General features: G+C 44.0%; 1 protein-coding gene across 1 annotated transcript in view; it reads left to right on the forward strand.

Moving 5' to 3' along the window:
- adamtsl5 (ADAMTS like 5) overlaps nucleotides 1-20239 on the forward strand; it is a 36460-nt gene that overhangs the window by 11676 nt on the left and 4545 nt on the right. Inside the window, exons 2-9 of the mRNA XM_077712831.1 lie at nucleotides 353-428; nucleotides 5182-5354; nucleotides 5492-5552; nucleotides 7412-7517; nucleotides 8263-8390; nucleotides 11733-11856; nucleotides 14315-14401; nucleotides 15833-15996. Coding sequence (XP_077568957.1) covers nucleotides 353-428; nucleotides 5182-5354; nucleotides 5492-5552; nucleotides 7412-7517; nucleotides 8263-8390; nucleotides 11733-11856; nucleotides 14315-14401; nucleotides 15833-15996 — 919 coding nt within the window. The remainder of the gene's footprint in view (nucleotides 1-352; nucleotides 429-5181; nucleotides 5355-5491; nucleotides 5553-7411; nucleotides 7518-8262; nucleotides 8391-11732; nucleotides 11857-14314; nucleotides 14402-15832; nucleotides 15997-20239) is intronic.

Below are 20239 nucleotides of genomic sequence, written 5' to 3' on the forward strand. Positions count from 1 at the left end.
AAATGTATGAAACAATATTATAATATATATAAAAAAAAATAAGAGAATGTGCTCATGACCAAGTACATAACACACAATTGAAGGAACAATTCAAAAGAAGTTTAACATTGCATATTTTTTAAAATGATGATAATAGATGGCATTTGTTGGCTGCATCACATTGTGAATTCAAAGCATTTCTTTAATATGAATAAGTGAGGGTTGCTTGCTTTGGCAAGACTTCTGAAGCCAAAACTTATGATAAACTAAAATTTTGTTTTACCGATGCACGTCACCTGTTGTTGCACCTTAACCTACATGTTTACCTAACATTGGTCAACATCCATTGTTGTTGGTGTCTATGTGTCTGCAGGAAGCTGACTCTGTATGACGCCCTGAACTTTGTCCTGCTGCTTGTCACTCCCGCCTGCGTGTCCTCGCTGCACAGTGTAAGTCAAGACAAGTCAGTGCATGGCAACATCTGAAAGAACTGCTCATTTTCGGTGCCTCCCAGGGACTGACTTTAAAATGATGTAATCCTGCAAATACTGGAACAGCGGTAACTCAAAGTTACGGGCAGTACTACACACACATAAAAGAAATAAAAAAATAAATTCCCTTTCATGTTGTACAATAACATACACATAGGAATAGTAACCCTTCGAATATTGCGGTTAATGTAGACTGGACAGCGCCACGATAAAATCATCCTTAGTGTAACTTTATTTTTAAAAAAGTATTCAGTGCTGAGTCCTAGTAGCAAGCGGAAGACAGGGGAGTGGCTTCTATTTACAAGTTTCAGCGTGAATTTGCCCATTTTTATGAGCTTTAAAAATTTTTTTTTTTAAATTGTAATAATTAAGAAAAAATCTCTTTGAAGTGAATTCACAATAAGTGAAGTCACTACTAGTTTCTGGTTACCATCAGCGGTAATCTATATATTCATTGGTTTGGTTCACCTCTAGAAATTATCGGACATTTCATCCGGGCGTTCATCCTGAAATTTCATTCATAAATTAGCTCTGTGATTGGCTGGCCCCGCCTCTGGCCCAGAGTCAGCTGGGATAGGCTCCAGCACCCTGCCCCCATGACCTTAATGAGGATAAAGCGGTTCAGAAAATGACTGAATAATGGCTGCTGCTTCCTTTGCCTTCACGTGTTCTTTCCCCAAAAGTTTGACAGGACAAAATGCTGCAATTTTGGTAATTGGCCTCTCGGTTTCCATGCGAGACAATCCGGTTCAATTTGATAATGACCTATTCACCGTCTATTTTCCCAGATTTAGATGTGGCAGGTCTCAGAGGTCGTTAAGTGTGCTGATTAGATTGTTTTTGTAACGTATTTGTGGGCTAATGGTTTGTTGCTTTTAGTAGCAGGCTTTTGGTTTGGCATCAACTGCTTGTTTTTGCAGTATGTACGTTTCTTTCACTGCTGTTTGCCTTTCTGTTAATCAAGCACAGACAGCCCCTTTACTGATCCCGCCCACCCACTGGGTGTGGTGGCAATGATCAGACACCGAAAATATATACTATAATCTCAGCATTAAAGTTTACAGATTGTACAATACATTATAAGGAATGCAGTAGGGTGGCTCAGTGAATGAGTGGTTCGAGTGTCGGCTTCAAAGTTCTGGGCTCAAGGGTTCAATCCCAGGTCAGTCCTAACTGAGTTGAGTTTGCATTTTCTTACGGAGCTTGCGTGAGGTTTCTCTGGGTAGTCCCAGTTTCTCCAAAAACATGCACGGTATCCTGGTTGACAACTCTAAATTGCCCCTATGTATGACATTTAGTGTGAATGGTTGTCAGTCTCCTTGTGCCCTGCAATTGACTGGCCACCATTTCAGAGTGTCGGTGGGGTCACCAAGCCTTAAATTCAATTCCTAGTTTTTGCCTCATCACTCTTTGACCTTTGGAGCTACTTTTTTTTAGGAAAATATGTGTGAATTCCAAATTGTGCAGACTTCTAGATGTTTACTACAGTCTTCCCTCGATTATCGAAACTTCACTTATTGCAAATTCACTTCTTCGTAATTTTTTCTGCTGTTAATTTGTATTTCTTTTATTAATGTGAAAATCCAGGCTGAAACTCATTAGTGGAAGCCACTCTCTTGTCTTCCGCTTGCTACTAGGAAACAGCAGTGAAGAAGAAAAAAAATAGATAGTTAAAATAGGGGTACCCTTCCTCGCAATTTTTCGATTATGGCGGCCATGTCTGGTCTACATTAACCATGATATTCGATAGATTACTGTATAAACTATTTATTAATATGGATTTATTAAAATAATGTTGTACATAAATGTATTCCTCATGGAAATAAAATCAAAACCTCTCACATCTGCCCAAATGTAAGCTAATACTGGAAAACTATTTGCTTTCAAACAAAAAAGCATGATGTGATCTTGAGTTAAATTGTACTTCACTCATGTTTCCGTTTTATTTGGACCATATTTTCCTTCACAAGCTCATAATGTCATTTCAAATTGGCATCAACCCTCATTTGTCTGTTTGTAACTCTAATGAGGGCAACCATAAGTATCCTCGTCATGGAGAATGATGAAGTTGAAGTCACCATGATTTGTCTGTCTGTTCAGTCAAATTGTGTTGGCAAATTTCATGCTAGATATGTGAAACTTTAACATTGACAAATATTCAGGGGGAGGGTGTGTGTTTATTAAGGTGTGTTACCTCTATGCATACAATATGCAACTTACAAATACTACTGGATCCTGTAGTAAGTTTGTTGCATCTATCAAATTAACGTTGGTTTAAACCAGGGGTGGTAAAACTATTCCAGAAAGGGCCGCAGTGGGTGTGCGTTTTCATTACAACCCAAACAAGTACAATCAGTGGATTGCACTCAGGTGCTTCTTGTTTTCTGCAGAAATCTCATTGGTCAAAGTGTCTGTGCTGGATCGGTTGGAACAAAAAACCTGCACCCACAGCGGCCCTCGAGGACCAGTTTGCCCATTCTTGGTTTAAAAGATGTTCATTCATTTTATGAACCGATTATCCGCTCAAGGGTTGTGGGCTGTGGAAAACAAGATCCAAGTTATTAAATCCCCAAAAACATACATGCAATTCCTGAATCTGTTATTTTATCTGTTTTTTATCCTTTACTTCCACGTGGAGCCTCTCAACTCTCTTTTACCGTCACAGAGTTCTTTATTTAAAATTATTGGTGTGAATGAAATGATTAAGCGGGCCTTGTTATCATCGAAAAACAGAAGATAAGAAATTGGCTTGCAGTTGACTGATATTGCAAGGCAATACGACCAGCCGTAACCCATCTACCTCCTAACAAAAAGAAGAAGGAAACATTAAAAGTGACGACTCTTTGGCCTCTTTGTACTGAACGACAAGATGGAAAGACTGTTCATAATTTGAAGATGTGCGGCCTGGCAGAGTGGTTAGCGCGTCTGCCTCACAGTTCTGGGGTACCAGTTTCAATCCCAGTCAGTGTGTAGTTTGCATGTTGTCCCCGGATTTGCGTGGGTTTTCTCCAGGTACTCCAGTTTCCTCCCACATTCCAAAAACATGCATGGTAGGATGATTGGACACTCTATATTGCCCCTTGGTATGAGTGTGAGCGTGAATGGTTACCTGTCTCCACGTGCCCTGCGATTGGCTGGCTACCAATTCAAGGTGTACCCCGCCTCGTGCAGTCAGCTGAAGTTGTTTAGATGTGTGTTCATGTGCACGTGTTCATGTGCTAACGTTAGCTTTGTCCTTACTGGACTGTACCACTGAACAAATAGAACATGTGTTTGCCTGCTTGTAATTCATTTTAATGAATTAATAAATACTTTTTTTATTATTTTCTTTTATTTTTGTCTGCTTCTCGGATCTTTCATATAAAGGTGGGACACTTTGATCATGTTTATAAGGTCTAATTGGTAGTTTTTTTTAGGACCGTGGAATAAATTAAAGAATTTACAAACAAACCGCTTTGCTTACGAAAAATCAAAGTTGCGAAAAAAAGTTCTGAAACCAGTAAAATTTGTGAGTAGAGGGACTACTATATATTTTTCTTAAGTAATATATAAGTAATATATTTCTTTATATAAATAATTGCCATTCTTTCTCAAACAGTTTCTTTAAGGGAGTACAAGTTATATTAATGCAGCATGGCTTAACTTCAAAATACAAATTCTGGAAAAATGCATTCCTGCTGCTTGGGAAACACCCATATCTTAGTTCTTCGTTGATTATCCAACATTTATAGGCTACATTTTATTATTGGTTTTGAGTTAATTCTGTGTAACTTCCTGATTATTTTAGGTTAATCTCTGTCGGTCTTTGGATGACATCTTGTTGAGTTTAGGGCGTATGACTTTGAATTTGCTTGAAATAGTTTGTGAAAAGGAAAAGATATCCGGTGAGTTATTTACGATTCCTTAGGGTAAGTATTTTGAAGCCAAGAAAACACCCGTTTGCACAAGACTTTTTGCCTGTTGGATAGAGACCATCACAGCCACACAATAAAAGTGATTAAAGAAATCTCAAAGGTGCTACCCAAACACATTCCTAAGTTTGTGCCCTGGAGAAGTAGTGAAACTGGCAAGGTTCCCAGCAGTTTCTCATTGAGGAATTGACTCACACCTACTTAACTCTTCCTTTGCACACACTCAACAGCTGCATGGCAAACAGCGTATACTGCGATGTATAGGATTAAGATGATGTGCAAGCTGAAAATGCGTGAATGAAATGAGCACGTGTCTCGAGATTCTAGTAAATGATTGAGACCAATGTTCCCTCTAATTGAATTGAATTGAATTGAATGCGGGTGCCCCGATGTAGCGAGTGGTTAGCGTGTCAGCCTCACAGCTCTGAGTTCAAATCAATGGTCGGTCCACCTGTGTGGAGTTTGCATGTTCTCCTCGGGCCTGTGTGGGTTTCCTACGGGTATTACGGTTTCCTCCCACATTCCAAAAACATTCATGGTAGGCTGAATGGACACTCTAAATTGCCCCAGGTATGGGTGTGAGCGTGAATGGTTGTTTGTGCCCTGCGATTGGCTGGCCACCGATTCAGGTTCGTAACCTGAAAATTTCGTACATATGGGGTAGGACTTTATATAGTTTCTAGATTACCTAAAGTCACCAAAAAAAGAGTCTAGCCTACTAGTGAATGTCATGGGGTGAGTGGCAGGGAAATGGTTGAATGGATGTTAACAAAGAATCTTCCTTTTTTTCTCCATTTCAGGCTTCCTGGGATTCCGCAAGGGATCCTTACAGTGAAGGCTTGTCGGCCCGTTCAACTCGAACCCGGCGCCAGCTGTACTTTCGAAATGAATGGGCAAGCTGGAGCGGCTGGTCAGTGTGTTCACGAAGTTGTGGTTCCGGTGCCTCCGTCCGCACACGAACCTGCATTACCAGGCTAGTTATGGATATGGGAATAGGCAACAGTAGTATTTCATATTAGGAGAAAAAAATTCACAATCATAATCATTTGACCCCTTATCACACTCTATAATACGATGTAAAATAACTTAACATGTGTTTGTGTGTGGCAGAAACCCAGTTGGCGGGCCATGTGGAGGTGATCCCAGACAATACAGGATCTGCAATACCAAAGTAATTAAGCCAGTTTCCACACTGTACAAAATCGCCACTCAATTTGGACACCTTTGTAGCCGAAAAAATGGCCGATTTTTGCTGTTGAAGTTGAGCACGTAGGCGTGTTCCGGGACTATGTTGCAGTTAAAACCATCCAGGGTGTGAACTGGAATTCCACAGACATATTAGTTAACCTTTGTCTTCACTGTTCCACCTTGAGATTTCATGTAATTGTGCTGGAGTAGCGAGTTCAGGGTGCTACTGGTAAGATGGCCCATACTTGTATGGGGACAATTGTACAGATGAGTTGAAGCTTGTGTTAGGATCAAAGTGAGTGCACGTTGCACTTTGTACTTAGTGATACAGTTCATGCCCCTGTTAACAGCTACAATTCCCAGACATTTTTTTTTCTACACTGATGTGAGCAATGTGTTATGGCATGCATTGACGCTACTCATCAAATAAATTGAGACGGACAGAACTCTGTGGAATAAATTAATAAATGTTGGAGGAAACGGCTTAGGTTACACAAGCACATTGGAACAAGGCTGAAGCACTTTTTTAGACTTGTTAACTCTTGTATATGTAAATCTGACGTCAGTACTGTCAGCCTTTACAACTTCGAGGCATCAACATTCACGGCTTTGGTCCATCGCGGTTTTTTACATTAAGTACAAAAAAAGTTCATAAAAATGTCAAAATTCATGCTGAAACTCGCAAGTGGAAGATACTTCCGACTAAGAAAATGGCGAGACTGTCACTCAACTCAATACTAAAAAAGAAAAATGGTGGGCAGCGTGCGGTGGCCATCACTTTTATTCAAAAACTGGGATTTCTGAGCAGACTTGATGGCCGGGAGCCTCGGTGAGGGTTGGATTTTTTTCTATACGCACCCCGAGCGACCTTACGGCGGATGCTGTCTCACTTATTTGAAAATAGAGTTCGCTCACCAAACTGAATGGCTGGAAGCCTCTGGGTCATAGAGCTGATGGTGGAATTTCCCAGAAATGTTTCAAAATTCAAGCTCCGGGGCGACGTTACTGCAGACGCTGTCGGCCTTGTCTGAAAATTAAGCCCTTTGGGCGGCTAAGATGTCTGGACGCTGCGGAGGAGCAAAGTGGGAGTTAAGTTTCCGATTAAATTTGGGTAGCGGGTTGACGCCATTGCTCTTATCTGGAAATAGAGCTTTCTACACTGGTAATTGACGGTTGGACAATGACGGCAATAAAGATGAATAACTTGGTGTTAGTACTTTGAGAAATCTGAAGAAATGTTCACTATGGGATGCAGTTTGCAACAACGGGTCTTTGACATTGATGACAACATGGTCATAGACATGGAATATGGCATTCGTCTTGACAGTTTTAATGTTCTTGACAAAAGCACATTTGAACCAAAGAAAGAAACAGCGGTCACAACTCCCCATCAACATCTTTGTGCGCCAAAAACCTCCCGCGAAAGCTCCTCCTATTTTCCCTGTTAGTACATTATTTAAAGTATTCATTTTTTTAATATATAGATTATATCTAGATAATAATAGATTACAGTCCGTACATATGCTTATAGCTGTAATATTTAAGAAATACATTTCTTGATAATTGTACTTGCGTACTTCTGTATAGGCACGAAAACATGTAGTATGGTAGTAATAATAGGGGGGTCCTACTTGGTGGTCTACATTAGCCGCAATATTCGAGGGATTACTGTAGTGTCACAGATGCAAAGAAACCGAGGGAACGTTGGGTGGTGCTAACGCAAAATGTTTAATCAAAGTGACCAACATACAAAGTTTCAAACAAATGCAGGTGTTAAAAATACAAAGGTAAGCCAAGTGCTAGAGCATTAATGTTAATGTCAACTTGCACACTTGTGTGCAGGAGTGCCCTCCTGGCTCTGGAGATTTCCGAGAGATGCAGTGTGCGGCTTTCAATGGCAGACAGCTGGTGACAGGAAACACGTTCAAATGGACTACCTTTCATGGAGGTCAGTGAAACACATACCTGTCAACTTGTACGTTTTATACATATTTTATACGTTTTTTTTACCATTTCAAATCATGTACGCCGTACACCGACTTTTGTACGGGGATTTTTTTTTTTTTTAAATCGCCAATATTTATGAAAACCGATCTCAACAAGACCGTTTTGGCTAAAATCCAGATAGTCTCGTAGGCTGGTAGCCAACGACGCTACTGTCATCGATCGTTACTATTGTCATGGTATACCAGCAAAAATTATCCTCCATTTTTTTAGCGGTGCATACGGCAATATCGATAAAGGATGACATGCGCATGCGTAGATATACATAGAGTAAATATCGTGGAAGCAAGTATGGAGGAGCCACCTAGTAAGAAACGAGTTACCGGGTTAGTAAACAGTGCGTCGTACGATGTTTGTACGTTTTTTGGGGGGTTTGTACGGGGAATCATAATCATTTATAAGGGCAGTTATCGGCAGAGGTTGACAGGTATGAAAACAAGTCATGTCCAGGTTTTTACGATAACTTGAAAAAGAATTGAAAGTAAATTCCATTTTTTACAATGGATACCAAAACATTGTACCTAGATACTCTTAAAAAATGAAACAGCTTGGCCTGGCCAGTGTAGTTGTGTTAAAAGAATAATAACAGTGACAATGGGCCTTGATAATCTGTAAAGCATCCTTCAGTTTTTGTCTCTGGTTTTCTAAAACAAACCAGCGATCCACTAACTGAACATCTGCCTTAACAGGTTCCAACCCCTGTGAGCTCAACTGCCTGGCTTCGGATCATAACTTCTACTACAACTTTGGCCGTGTGCTTGATGGCACAGCCTGTGACAAAGTACCAGGCTCTGTCTGCGTCAACGGCCGCTGTCTGGTGAGAGCAAGCTGCATGGTTCTCTGCTGAACAAGGACAAATTACTAAACAGAATACAGTCATACCTCTACTTACGAATGCCTCTAGGTATGAAATTTTCAGGTTACAATTTTTTTTATATGCAAATGGGTGACTCAAGACACAAAAAAAGATCCTAGTTACGAAATGCTCCAAAGAGTAAATCCTTATCCGTTATTTTTTAAAAAAAATATTGTCACAGATGCATTGATTCTCCCTCGCTACCCTCTACTGGGCTCCCATTGGCTGTCTCACAACAACCACTATTCATATTTGAAGATTCTCTCCTGCATACCTGTCCACCCCGACTTAATGTTCTCCTTATGAACGATTGAAATTCGCCTTATTAAGCGATTAAAAAACATACAAATGGAACGCGGCACATATTTTCACACACACACACGCATAGACACACACACAGACCACACGTAAAATTCTAAAATGTACTACAAAGTGGACGGCATTCGGCCCGGGTAGAACGGGATCTTGCCGCCATCTGGCGGATGAATACGAATATTACGTCTTCCACAGAGGGAACTATTTCAACGGCGCAGTGCACATTTTCACCGGGATTTTTGGCCATTATATCCATTTTAAGACAGTAATTATTCATTTTCTTATCATTTTCTCTCATTTTTGTTTCTTACATCTTTCATACAAAACTTGGACACTGGACTAGTTTAAAGGTACTTGTGTGAGGACCGTGGAACGAATTAGAGAATTTACATATAAAGTACTGCTCTACTTATGAAATTTTCAAGTTCCAAAAAAAGTTCTGGAAGTAATTATGTAGGAGTAGAAAGAGGTATGAATTAGATTTTTGCCATGACCATTAAAAGAAAAACCACAAAGTTCCCTGTTATTTCTATCATACGTACATATTTTTGCGTCCATACAATATGAAGTGTAGATTTTAAACATTACACAATTATATGCATACAGTATTGTACCTATATTTATAAATCGAATCTATATATGATAATTGTTTAAATACTTTAATTACTGTAATCTCCTCTGACAGTGGCTCTTCTCTAGTTGATCTTACTTCAAAATATTAACAATGAGAGACCATTCGCTTTAAGGTCGCCCAGAGCTGACACACCCTCACGAGGCACCCTGCCATCCATTCCGCTCAGAAAACTCCACATGCCCGCCATATTTCTTCTTTGGCGCTGAATTGAGTGGCAGTCCCCTTTCTTCTGCTTGCGAGTTCCAGCGTGAATTTGAACATTTTTATGAACATTTTTCATTTGGATATTTATTCAGTCATTCATTTTCTGAACCACTTATCCTCACAAGGGTCACCGAAGCCTATCCCAGCTGACTTTTGGCCAGAGGCGGGTACCACTCGGTGGCCAGCCTATCGAGGGGCAAAAGGAGACGGACAGCCATTCACACTCACACTCATACCCAGGGGTGATTTGGAGTGTTCTATCCGCTTACCATGTATGTTTTTGGAATGTGGGGGGAAACTAGACTACCCAGAAAAAAACCCACACAGGCCCAGGTGGACTGACTTTGATTTGGACCCAGGACCCTAGAACTGTGAGACTGACGTGCTAAATATATAGCCGCTGAGCTGCCTTGATAGATTGAAACCACAAAGTGGTGAAGGAGGAGCGTATTCACTTTTTCACCACTACTGCACATCAGAGAAATTAGAAATTATTTTTTAAAATGTCCTAAACATAGTTCCTTCCACTTGGTGGCCCAATGGAAGTGTGGTTACCGCATTGGCATTATGGTTGTGAGATCGAGGGTTTGATTCAAGACAAGATTATTCACCATACTGTGTGGATTTTCCTTGAGCTCATTTGTGGGTTTTCTCTGGGTACTCCAGTTTCCTCCCACTTCCAAGAAACATACATGGGAGGCTGGTTGAACGCTCAAAATTTCCCCTAAATATGAATGTTTGTCATTCTGAACAACACACTTGTGTGTCTTAGAAAAAAAAAACCTTCGACCAGAGACTGAGCAGGGAAAGTGTTTCTCTCCAGTGTGTGTTCTCGTGTGACCTATTTATTATTATTGCCTTTTGAGAGAGAAATTTGGACCACAAACTGAGCAGGAAAAGTGTTTCACTCCAGCATATGTTATGTGACATGTTAAAGGTCAGTTTTGAAAGAAATTTTAAGATCAAACCTAGCAAGAAAAGATTTTCTTTGTGTGTTCTTGACATTTTAATGTTCCGTTTTCCTTTTCTGAAAAGCTTTCAAAACAAATTGAGCAGCAAAAGGGTTTCTCTACTGTGTGTCTTCCTGCCAGAGGTAAATGACCCTTTCTGAAGAACCTTTGCATCGAATTGGAAGTTTCCCCCTGGCAGGCCGCTACCCTGCATGAGGCATAGGTTGACACTAGCCTATGCTATCAGTTCCAGCATCATGGAGACACAGCTTCCTTCTAGCAAATGGCAGGCCAGCGACGTGTTGGGAGATACCCAATGTGAACCAACATTACCACGACAATTAAAAAACAAAAATAATAACACCTTCATAATTTGGATTGTTTTCCTATCACGTGACAAAACCCAATGAAACTTTTTGTAACCTGAATGTTTGGCATTGAGAAGCATTTGGAAGTAGAGGTATCACTGCAGTCGTTAGATATTGTTTTGTCGTTGTTGTTGTTGTTGTTGTTGCACTACAAGCGCCTGAGGATTGCCCTCAGATAGCGCTAGAGCTGCCACTGGAACGCGGATTATTTCATCCGGGGGGTAGTCGGAGGTGAGGGGCAGTCAAATGTCTCCGGCTGGATGAAAAACGTAGGGTGCCACGGTCCTTGTTGGCAGCTCTGAGTGGTATTTGTTGGAATTCGCAGGCCGCAGCGAGCGGCCTCTCAGGAGACACCACGTGAAGGTTTCCAACTTTGTCTCCCCGTTGTTGTTGTTTTCCGTGCTATGTTACATGGCAATGTTCACTTCTTGTGTACTATTTACCTTTCTACCAGGGATTTAGTTCCTGTTAAGCAATTGCATGCTCAGAGGGTTTTCATGTTTTTAAGACAATATAAGGGGCTGATGATAGGTTTCCTAAATGGTTGTGCTGGGTATGACGCCTATAGTAAAAGGTGTTCACTGTAATCTATGTAGCAACAACGTTATCCATGCAACTATTATCTTTTGGAATTTGCAAAGGCCCTATTATGTTCCTTCACTGGGCCCCTTGCGCCAAGTAAATGTTTCAAAGACAAGAAAATGACAGAGAAAAGCAACAGAGAGTGCTTCTATTATCCTAAGTAGAAATTCTTGCCATATCATATGTACCAACATAAGATTGTCATCTTTAAAGTGCAGTAAACATGTCTATGATTGTCTGCTTTATTCAGAAGCCTGGTTGTGATTCAATCTTGGGTTCAAAGGAGAAAGAGGATGCCTGCATGGTCTGCGGAGGGAAAAACACCACCTGCCTTCACCACAGGAGTGTTTACCAGAGCAACGGCCTGCAGGCAGGTAGGATGCACATGCTCACTCACAGACACACATACACACACAAACACACACGCATACATGCAATAATCACCATGAGGAATCACTTTCCGACCTGCTTTAAGTCAAGGTAATGCAAGCCTTTTGGCTTGTTTAGTCTCAAGGGTTTGGTGATTCGTTTGTTGAAAAAAAGTTTATGCCTAACAATTCCAGTATCTAATTCAACTAACAACCGGAAGTTTAAAGTTGCAATGATTACACATTCTTTGAATGAAGATTTATATGCCAAGTCCAGAATTGAATCCAATAGAGCAGTCGTGATGGCCCAGGGGACGAGTGGTTAGCGCATCAGCCTCACAGTTCTAAAGTCGAAGGGTTTCATCTCAGATAGGTTTTGAGTGAGTGGATTTTGCATGGTGTACCTGGGCTGGTGTGAGTTTTCACTGGGTATTCCGATTTTCTCACCATCACTCATCTTCTCTACCACGGATCCTTGTAAGGGTTGCGGGGTTTGGTGGACCCTACTTCAGACAACTGACTTCTGGCAAAAGGCAGACGACACCCTAGACTGGTCGCCAGTCAGCCGGAGGGCACTCAAAGAAACAGACGACCATTCGCACCCACAATAGTGCTGCCACCAGTGGAAATCGAGCTCACGACTGCCCCTTTTGATAGTTTGATCCCAGTTTTCTCCAGGTACTCCGGTTTCCTCCCACATCTCAAAAACATGGATTCTAGGCTGGTTGAACTCTCTAAATTTCCCCTAGGTATGAACGTGAGAATGTATAGTTGTCCGTCTCCTAGTGCCCTGCAGTTGTTTGGCCACCAAATCATGATGTTCACCCGCCTGGTGCCCATACTTAGCTGGAATAGTCTCCAACACGAGCCTTGGTAGGAAATGCAGTTCGGAAAATTAATGAATGAATTTCCTATAAGAAATAATAACTAAAGTTGTAAAACATTATTTTTGACCTAGTTCAACAAGGTCTTGTGTGTCTGTCTCGCTACTGCAACCAAGGAAATTTCCCGAATACGAGATGAAATAAAGTTCTAATTTAATCTACGTAGTCTATGGATTTGACCCATTTTAATTGACATATCCAGGCGCATTAAGAAGAAACATAAAAAGATGTTGTTGGCACTGGAAGAGGCATATTAGTTAAACATTGACTCAAATTGCGACTGGTTAGCACCACAGTGGTCAATGATGGGGTGCCTGTCCGAGCAGGTCAGCCAGAATGGATCAACGTGAGCTTGGAGAAAACAAGCTGATAGTGTCTGCTTTGTTCGGGGAACTCTGAGTTGTGGGAGGTTTTCTGCCCACACGCAGCTGTGCTTTCTAACGGAGCGAGCATTGACGGAGGGTGGCGACACAAAAAGCTCCCACACAAGATCAGACACTTTGGAGTTTATCAGGGCCTGTCTGACGTTGGAACCTTGCTGAACGTTGTGCATAGTTTCCACTGAAACTGGTAAGCAATAGCAACCAGAGCAAAAGCTTGCTTAAAGCATGTAATAAATGACCCTCATAAGGCAGCAGCTTTTCACTCTGGAACAGCGGGAAAACCATAGAGGTGTCTTTGTCCTTTTTGTTGGCACTCCGGGAGAGAATATTACCATTTATTAAATTGCAACAAGTTCAACTCATTCATAAAATGTGTGAGACGTGGCTTGAATGCAGCCTTTAAAACAGTGTTACTTATCAAATTAAATTTAAACTGCCATGACAATCTAGAGACCATTTCGGTGAGGACTTTGAGGCCGAGGGTGGAGACCCTCATATGAATATTTACTTTGCAATTCGATTTGCTTAAATGTCCCACTTGCCCCCCTAAATTTTTGAGTTTGAGCAAACTGTAAAATAAGAGATTCTGTTACGTCTTTCGGGAGAAGTCGAGGCAACGTTACGAAGAATAGGACCCAATCGCAGGGAATCAGGCGAGGACGAGGGAAATAGTGCTCATACCAAAACTTTGATATTTTAGGCTGGACCTTAGAAAATAACCAAAACTTATAAATCAATTCACAAATCCAAACCTGACTAGGCAAAAAACGGGGAATCGAGGAACCAGGTAACGCAGACACATGGCAAGGGAAGTAAGACAGACGATCTGACCAATGACATAATCATCAGTGGAGTTTAATTAGACAAAACAGGAACTAATTTTGATTGACGCGCATCTCACGAACGCAACGCAAGGCAGGAGGGACAAACAAGAGTAGGGAAACGAACATCAAAACACAGGGAGAAAGCAATGGAAAAACAATAACAAGCTAGTCCTAACAGATCCTGACAATAAAATAAATTTGTATCTCCTGTGCCGTTGTGTTTTCACCAAAACACGGCTCTATTCGTCTGGTCAATGGAATTCCGCCAATCACCTAGGATTAAATAACATTCCACTCAATTGCATATTTTATTCCCATGTTAGTACATGATTAGATTCGAGTCTCTAATGAAGTGTGTTGTTTTGTTGGCTAGGAGGACCTTTTGGATACAACGAAGTGGCCAAGATACCAGCTGGAGCCACTCACATCCGAGTTACGGATAACAGTGGGAATTATCTCGGTAAGATCACGGACACGCAAATGCCACCTGCTTGTTTACGTGTATCTATTTCAACCTCCTGCTATGTCACTGACTCCATGGCAACACTTGTGAAATCAATGTGTCAAATGATTTCCTGTCCTTGCTGTTACTTCCTCTCTCTCAGAGACAGTCAGGGCTAAGCATTCCATGTCTGCTTGGGTTTTCCAGGCAACATAACTACAACTTCTATTTTTATCTTGTGAATGAGGCTAAAATAGAAGCGGCCAAGTAATGGCCACACAGTAGTTTGTAATGGACACCTCTGAGAGCTTTACCTGGCCACTCGGGCAGAGCAGTTAAATGTGCTCGTTTCCATTTAATGTCATGGAAAATCCCTTTGAGCGCTTGGTCGCGTCAACTGCCTTATAAGGACATGTGGTTAATGTCATTCTTGAACGTGCCCCTAAATCCCCTCTTCTCCCAATTTCATTGTGATCCACTGATACAGAACGCTAACTTGGATTGGATTGGATAACTTTATTCATCACATATTTGGGAAATTTCATTGTGACAGTAGCAAGAATGGGGGAATGCAGATACAGACAAAAAAAAACACAGTTACAAGTTAGACAGTATAGTCGCAAAGGTCGCAGAACAACAAAGCAAAAGCACAAAGTACAGAGCAAAGTAAATGGGATCATTAAGAATTACCAAATCATTAAGACAGAAAAGCAGCAAAAACACAAAACGAACAGCAGTGGACGGAGCTACCGCCACCGACTGCCACTTGAACGGCGCCTTCTTGGTTTGCGATAGCAAAAATGGATACAGACTCAAGAAAAAGACGTTGTAAAGTCTGATAAAAGTGGAACCACACACAGGAAGTCTTCCACAAGATGGGGAACTTCTGCAGACAGGGACCGAGGTAGAGAATATGCAGAGTCACCCTTCCAAATTTATCCGCACAGTTCCTCAGTAGACCTGAAGACAACAGTAGCAGAGGAGAAACCCTCGTTTCCGGCCTGGTAAGCGCTGACAGCTCTTCCATCCTATCCCGGGTTGGTCTGAAGCGTTGCTTTATCTCCCGGCACTTTTGTCCAGCTCTGAATTTCCATTGGTATTGAGGTGTTGCACCTTCTGCTTCGGATTGTAACAGCTGGTCCCACGTATATGACAGCGTAGGCATGGCTAAATGGTTCCAAAAAAGAAGTAGCAGAAAGCAGAAAGAGGCCAGGCTAACAGAACAAAGAAAGTTGTAAAAACATTAAAGGATAAGTACAAAGTAAAGTAAAAAGGAATGTATTAAGAAATATTAAAATGTAATTAAAAAAGGATAGAAGGGTTGTAAAACTGGAAAAAGAAATAAGAGTGGACAGAGCTACTGCCACTGGCCTCTTCGTGACGGCGCCATCTTGGCTCACTTGTGTCATATTAAACGAGAAAAATTCTTCTTCTTCTTCCCTCTTAAAGCTCTCCAGAATGGCCACTCACAGTTCGTGATTAATGGTAACTGGAAGATCAGTGTCCCAGGTGAGTACCCTATAGCTGGGACCAAACTTTTATATCGGCGCTCAGCGGACACTTGGGAGAGCTTTGAAGTCCCAGGACCGACGCAGGAAGACTTGCATCTAATGGTGAGATGCCGCAAAGTGCTTCTCTGGTAACACATTTACATCTTAAATCGCATGACTGCCCTACACTTCCACTGCTACAGATACAGTTTGTACATGATTACAAACTGAGAATTACTCACTAAATCAAGGGTGACTGAACCGGTCCTCAAGGGCCCCTGGTTTTTGTTCAAACCGATCCAGCAAAGACAGTTTAACAAGTGAGGTTTCTGCTGAAACAAGCAGCACCCAACCACAATCAACGGATTACACTTGTAATACTCCAGATTGGGAAAAGAAAGGTGCCCTTTGCATTGGTTGGAATTAAAACCTGCACCCTTTTTGTGGGATACCGTATTTTCTCGCCTATACGCCATATTTGTCACTACAAAAAAAGATTACCTAATTAATGGTACGGCTAATATGCACACAAATAAGACTTGATATGCACGAAACAGAAGGCGACAATGACAGAACCCCATAACACAAGACAGTGGGGCCGATACAGTCAATTATTTCAAAATAGAGAAAAGACAAACAGAAAAAACGCTAAACGAAATTTATTTGGATGTCTATGAATGAAATTCAAGAAAAAAAACAGATATAGCATAATATGTGAAAAAAATCACTTGTGGCTGCCATTGCTTGATCAGGGCACACCCATCTTACCACAGTTAAATGTGTTCTGACTGGGCAGACGCGCATAGCCTTGATACTTGTTTGTAGTGTTTACCTTGTCAGCACATTCCAATATTATGTTAAGGCTGATCAAAAGTCTTGCAGTCGATAATTAAAATATCTGCTTTGATAACTGTGCAATGTGTATCTCGGGCTATTATTGCACCCAGAGACTTGGTGAACACTAGACCGCTATAGACACACTTCCTGGTTGTGGGTTTTGAATTTGTCTACATGCAGGCAACACTCTTTCGGAATGTGCAATCCAGCAGACAATCCTTTCGATTCATACCACATGCTTTGATTTTCTTAAGCTTTTCCCTTCAAAGTAACCATAAATATGGAGGTGAAAATTGTGAATCGGGGTGCGTCTTAAATGATAGAAATTGTAAAATTCAACGATTTTAAGGCAATGTTAAGGTTACGGCTTATACGCGGAGGGGGCTACCATGCGAGAAAATACGGTAATTCAGACAACCATACTGTCAGGAGTGGTTGGATTGCCTTTCCTGGCATGACGTCACGATAACTATCAGCTGTCACTAATTACGTGATTAGATTATTTTTGGTATTTAAGCATTATGATTTTCTGTGGACGCTGTTGGATCGTCTGGTTTAGTTCTGGTTTCGTTGCCTGTTAATCCTCGTAGTCATTGCTGTTTCCATTGACGCCACGCCGCATGTACTTTTCGTTTGTAATGAGTGGTCAAGCCAAAGTATTGAAGTTATGTTACCCCGTTTATTAAATCAACCTACAAGAGCTACAGAACTGCCTCACCTTTCCATTTACTTCGGCGACTCTGCATCTGGGTTCAACTTACCCTACGATCGCGTCGCACTACGCGGCGAGATCGTAACAGCACGATCCGATCAACATGGACCCAGCGGAGCGCCACCCACGCTCGCGCCGACGCACTCGGCGACGCAATCCATCCCCCTCGAAGACACCGGACTGCTTGGAATGTATAAGAAACCCCTCAGAATCGTTTAGGAATTTTGTAATGAACACACCGTGGTGCGGGGCTCTCAGGCACATCATTGCTAGAGATGAGCCACAGCTGGTCGGAGAGTTAGAGCCGCAGCGTACTCATACGCCCCACCACTGCTATGCACGTCGCCCTGGGAAGCCTTTACCGTTTCATCATGATGCCCAGGTGCGTACAACCACCAGAGAGCGCCCAAGTTATCTTATGCCTATGCCCAGAGGAATTGATTCACCATGGAGGGAGCCTGAAGATTCTGGTGAGGAGGACATCGTTGAGGAAATTGATTTTTTCGCTGGCGTTTCGGAATCCGATGATGAATTCTTTGACCAATTCGGACCCCGAGACCTTCCACTGGAGGAGGATTATCCCGATTGTTCCCCCGATAATTCCTATTACAAATACCCCGACCAGCAATTACAGAGTGGGCTAACCACCAATTATGGGGCACGACGTGATGGCAGGGGTGCTGTGCAATCCTCCCAGAGGAGGCGCCGAGCGCCACGCCGTAGAGCGAAGCGAAAGCAATGCCTGGACACACTAACCACTGTCCAAGTTACGCGCCCGACCACGTCCGTCCAAGCTCCTTTTCCGACCACGTCCCTCCAAGCTCCTTTTCCGACCACCACCACGCTTTTCCAAGTGCCCGAAGTTACTCGGCCGACCACGCCTTTCCAAGTGCCCGAAGTCACTCGGCCGACCACGCCTTTCCAAGTGCCCGAAGTCACTCGGCCGACCACGCCTTTCCAAGTGCCCGAAGCTACTCGGCCGACCACGCTGTACCAGCAGCTCCTAAGGACTATGCAGCCCTCCCCGTTCCAAGTGGCCGAAGTCACTCGGCCGACCACGCTTGTCCAAGTGGCCGAAGTCACTCGGCCGACCACGCTTGTCCAAGTGGCCGAAGTCACTCGGCCGACCACGCTTGTCCAAGTGGCCGAAGTCACTCGGCCGACGACGCCTGTCCAAGTGGCCGAAGTTACTCGGCCGACCACGCCTGTCCAAGTGGCCGAAGTTACTCGGCCCAGCGCGCCGTTTCAAGTGCCCCAAGCTCCTGTGCCAAGGCCACGCAAATTACTCCCGTTGCCTTTGGGGTCGCCGGTCGCACCCGTACCAAAGCCACGGATCAGGTTTCTGGTGACGGACGGCCATTCTAGCACCGCTTCCCCAAGCACCGCTCTACCAAGCACCGCTCTACCAAGCACCGCTCTACCAAGCACCGCTCTACCAAGCACCGCTCTACCGAACACCGCTCTCCCAAGCACCGCTCTCCCAAGCACCGCTCTCCCAAGCACCGCTCTCCCAAGCGCCTGCCCGTCCAGCGCCTGCCCGCCCAGAAGTGGCGACGATGCTCCGGCGCTCGAGGAAGACGGGGCCGGCGACGTCGAGAGTGGTATTTCGCCGGAGTCCCTGGAAGATGGGACTGGCAATGTCGAGAGAGGCAATTCGCCGGAGTCCCTGGAGGAAGGGGCTGGCGACGTCGAGAGTGCCAATTCGCCGGTGCCCCTGGAGGAAGAAGCCGGTGACGTCGAGAGTGGCAACTCGCCGGAGTCCCTGGATGAAGGGGCTGGCGACGTCGAGAGTGCCAATTTGCCGTTGCCCCTGGAGGATGGGGCCGGTGACGTCAAGAGTGGTAATTCGCCGGTGCCCCTGGAGGAAGAAGCCGGTGACGTCGAGAGTGGCAATGCGCCAGAGTCCCTGGAAGAAGGGGTGGGCGACGTCGAGAGTGCCAATTTGCCGTTGCCCCTAGAGGATGGGGCCGGTGACGTCAAGAGTGGTAATTCGCCGGTGCTCCTGGAGGAAGAAGCCGGTGACGTCGAGAGTGGCAATTCGCCGGAGTCCCTGGAGGAAGGGGCTGGCGACATCGAGAGAGGCAATTCGCCGGAGTCCCTGGAAGAAGGGGCTGGCGACGTCGAGAGTGCCAATTCGCCGGTGCCCCTGGAGGAAGAAGCCGGTGACGTCGAGAGTGGAAATGCGCCGGAGTCCCTGGAGGAAGGGTCTGGCGACGTCGAGAGTGCCAATTCGCCGGTGCCCCTGGAGGAAGAAGCCGGTGACGTCGAGAGTGGCAATTCGCCGGAGTCCCTGGATGAAGGGGCTGGCGACGTCAAGAGTGCCAATTTGCCGTTGCCCCTGGAGGATGGGGCCGGTGACGTCAAGAGTGGTAATTCGCTGGTGCCCCTTGAGGAGGAAGCCGGTGACGTCGAGAGTGGCAATGCGCCAGAGTCCCTGGAAGAAGGGGCGGGCGACGTCGAGAGTGCCAATTTGCCGTTGCCCCTAGAGGATGGGGCCGGCGACGTCAAGAGTGGTAATTCGCCGGAGTCCCTGGAGGAAGGGACTGGCGACGTCAAAAGTGGCAATTCGCCGGAGTCCCTGGAAGAAGGGGCTGGCGACGTCAAGAGTGGTAATTCGCCGGAGTCCCTGGAGGAAGGGACTGGCGACGTCAAGAGTGGTAATTCGCCGGAGTCCCTGGATGAAGAAGCCGGCGACGTCCAGAGTGGCAATTCGCCGGTGCCCCTGGAGGACGGGGCCGGCGACGTCCAGAGAAGCAATGATCCGGGTTCCTGGGAGAAGAGGGTTGTCCACCCCCCGAGCAAACAGGGTAAGGTGCC

This window comes from Stigmatopora nigra, chromosome 3, assembly GCF_051989575.1.
Source record: "Stigmatopora nigra isolate UIUO_SnigA chromosome 3, RoL_Snig_1.1, whole genome shotgun sequence".
Lineage (NCBI taxonomy): Eukaryota > Metazoa > Chordata > Actinopteri > Syngnathiformes > Syngnathidae > Stigmatopora > Stigmatopora nigra.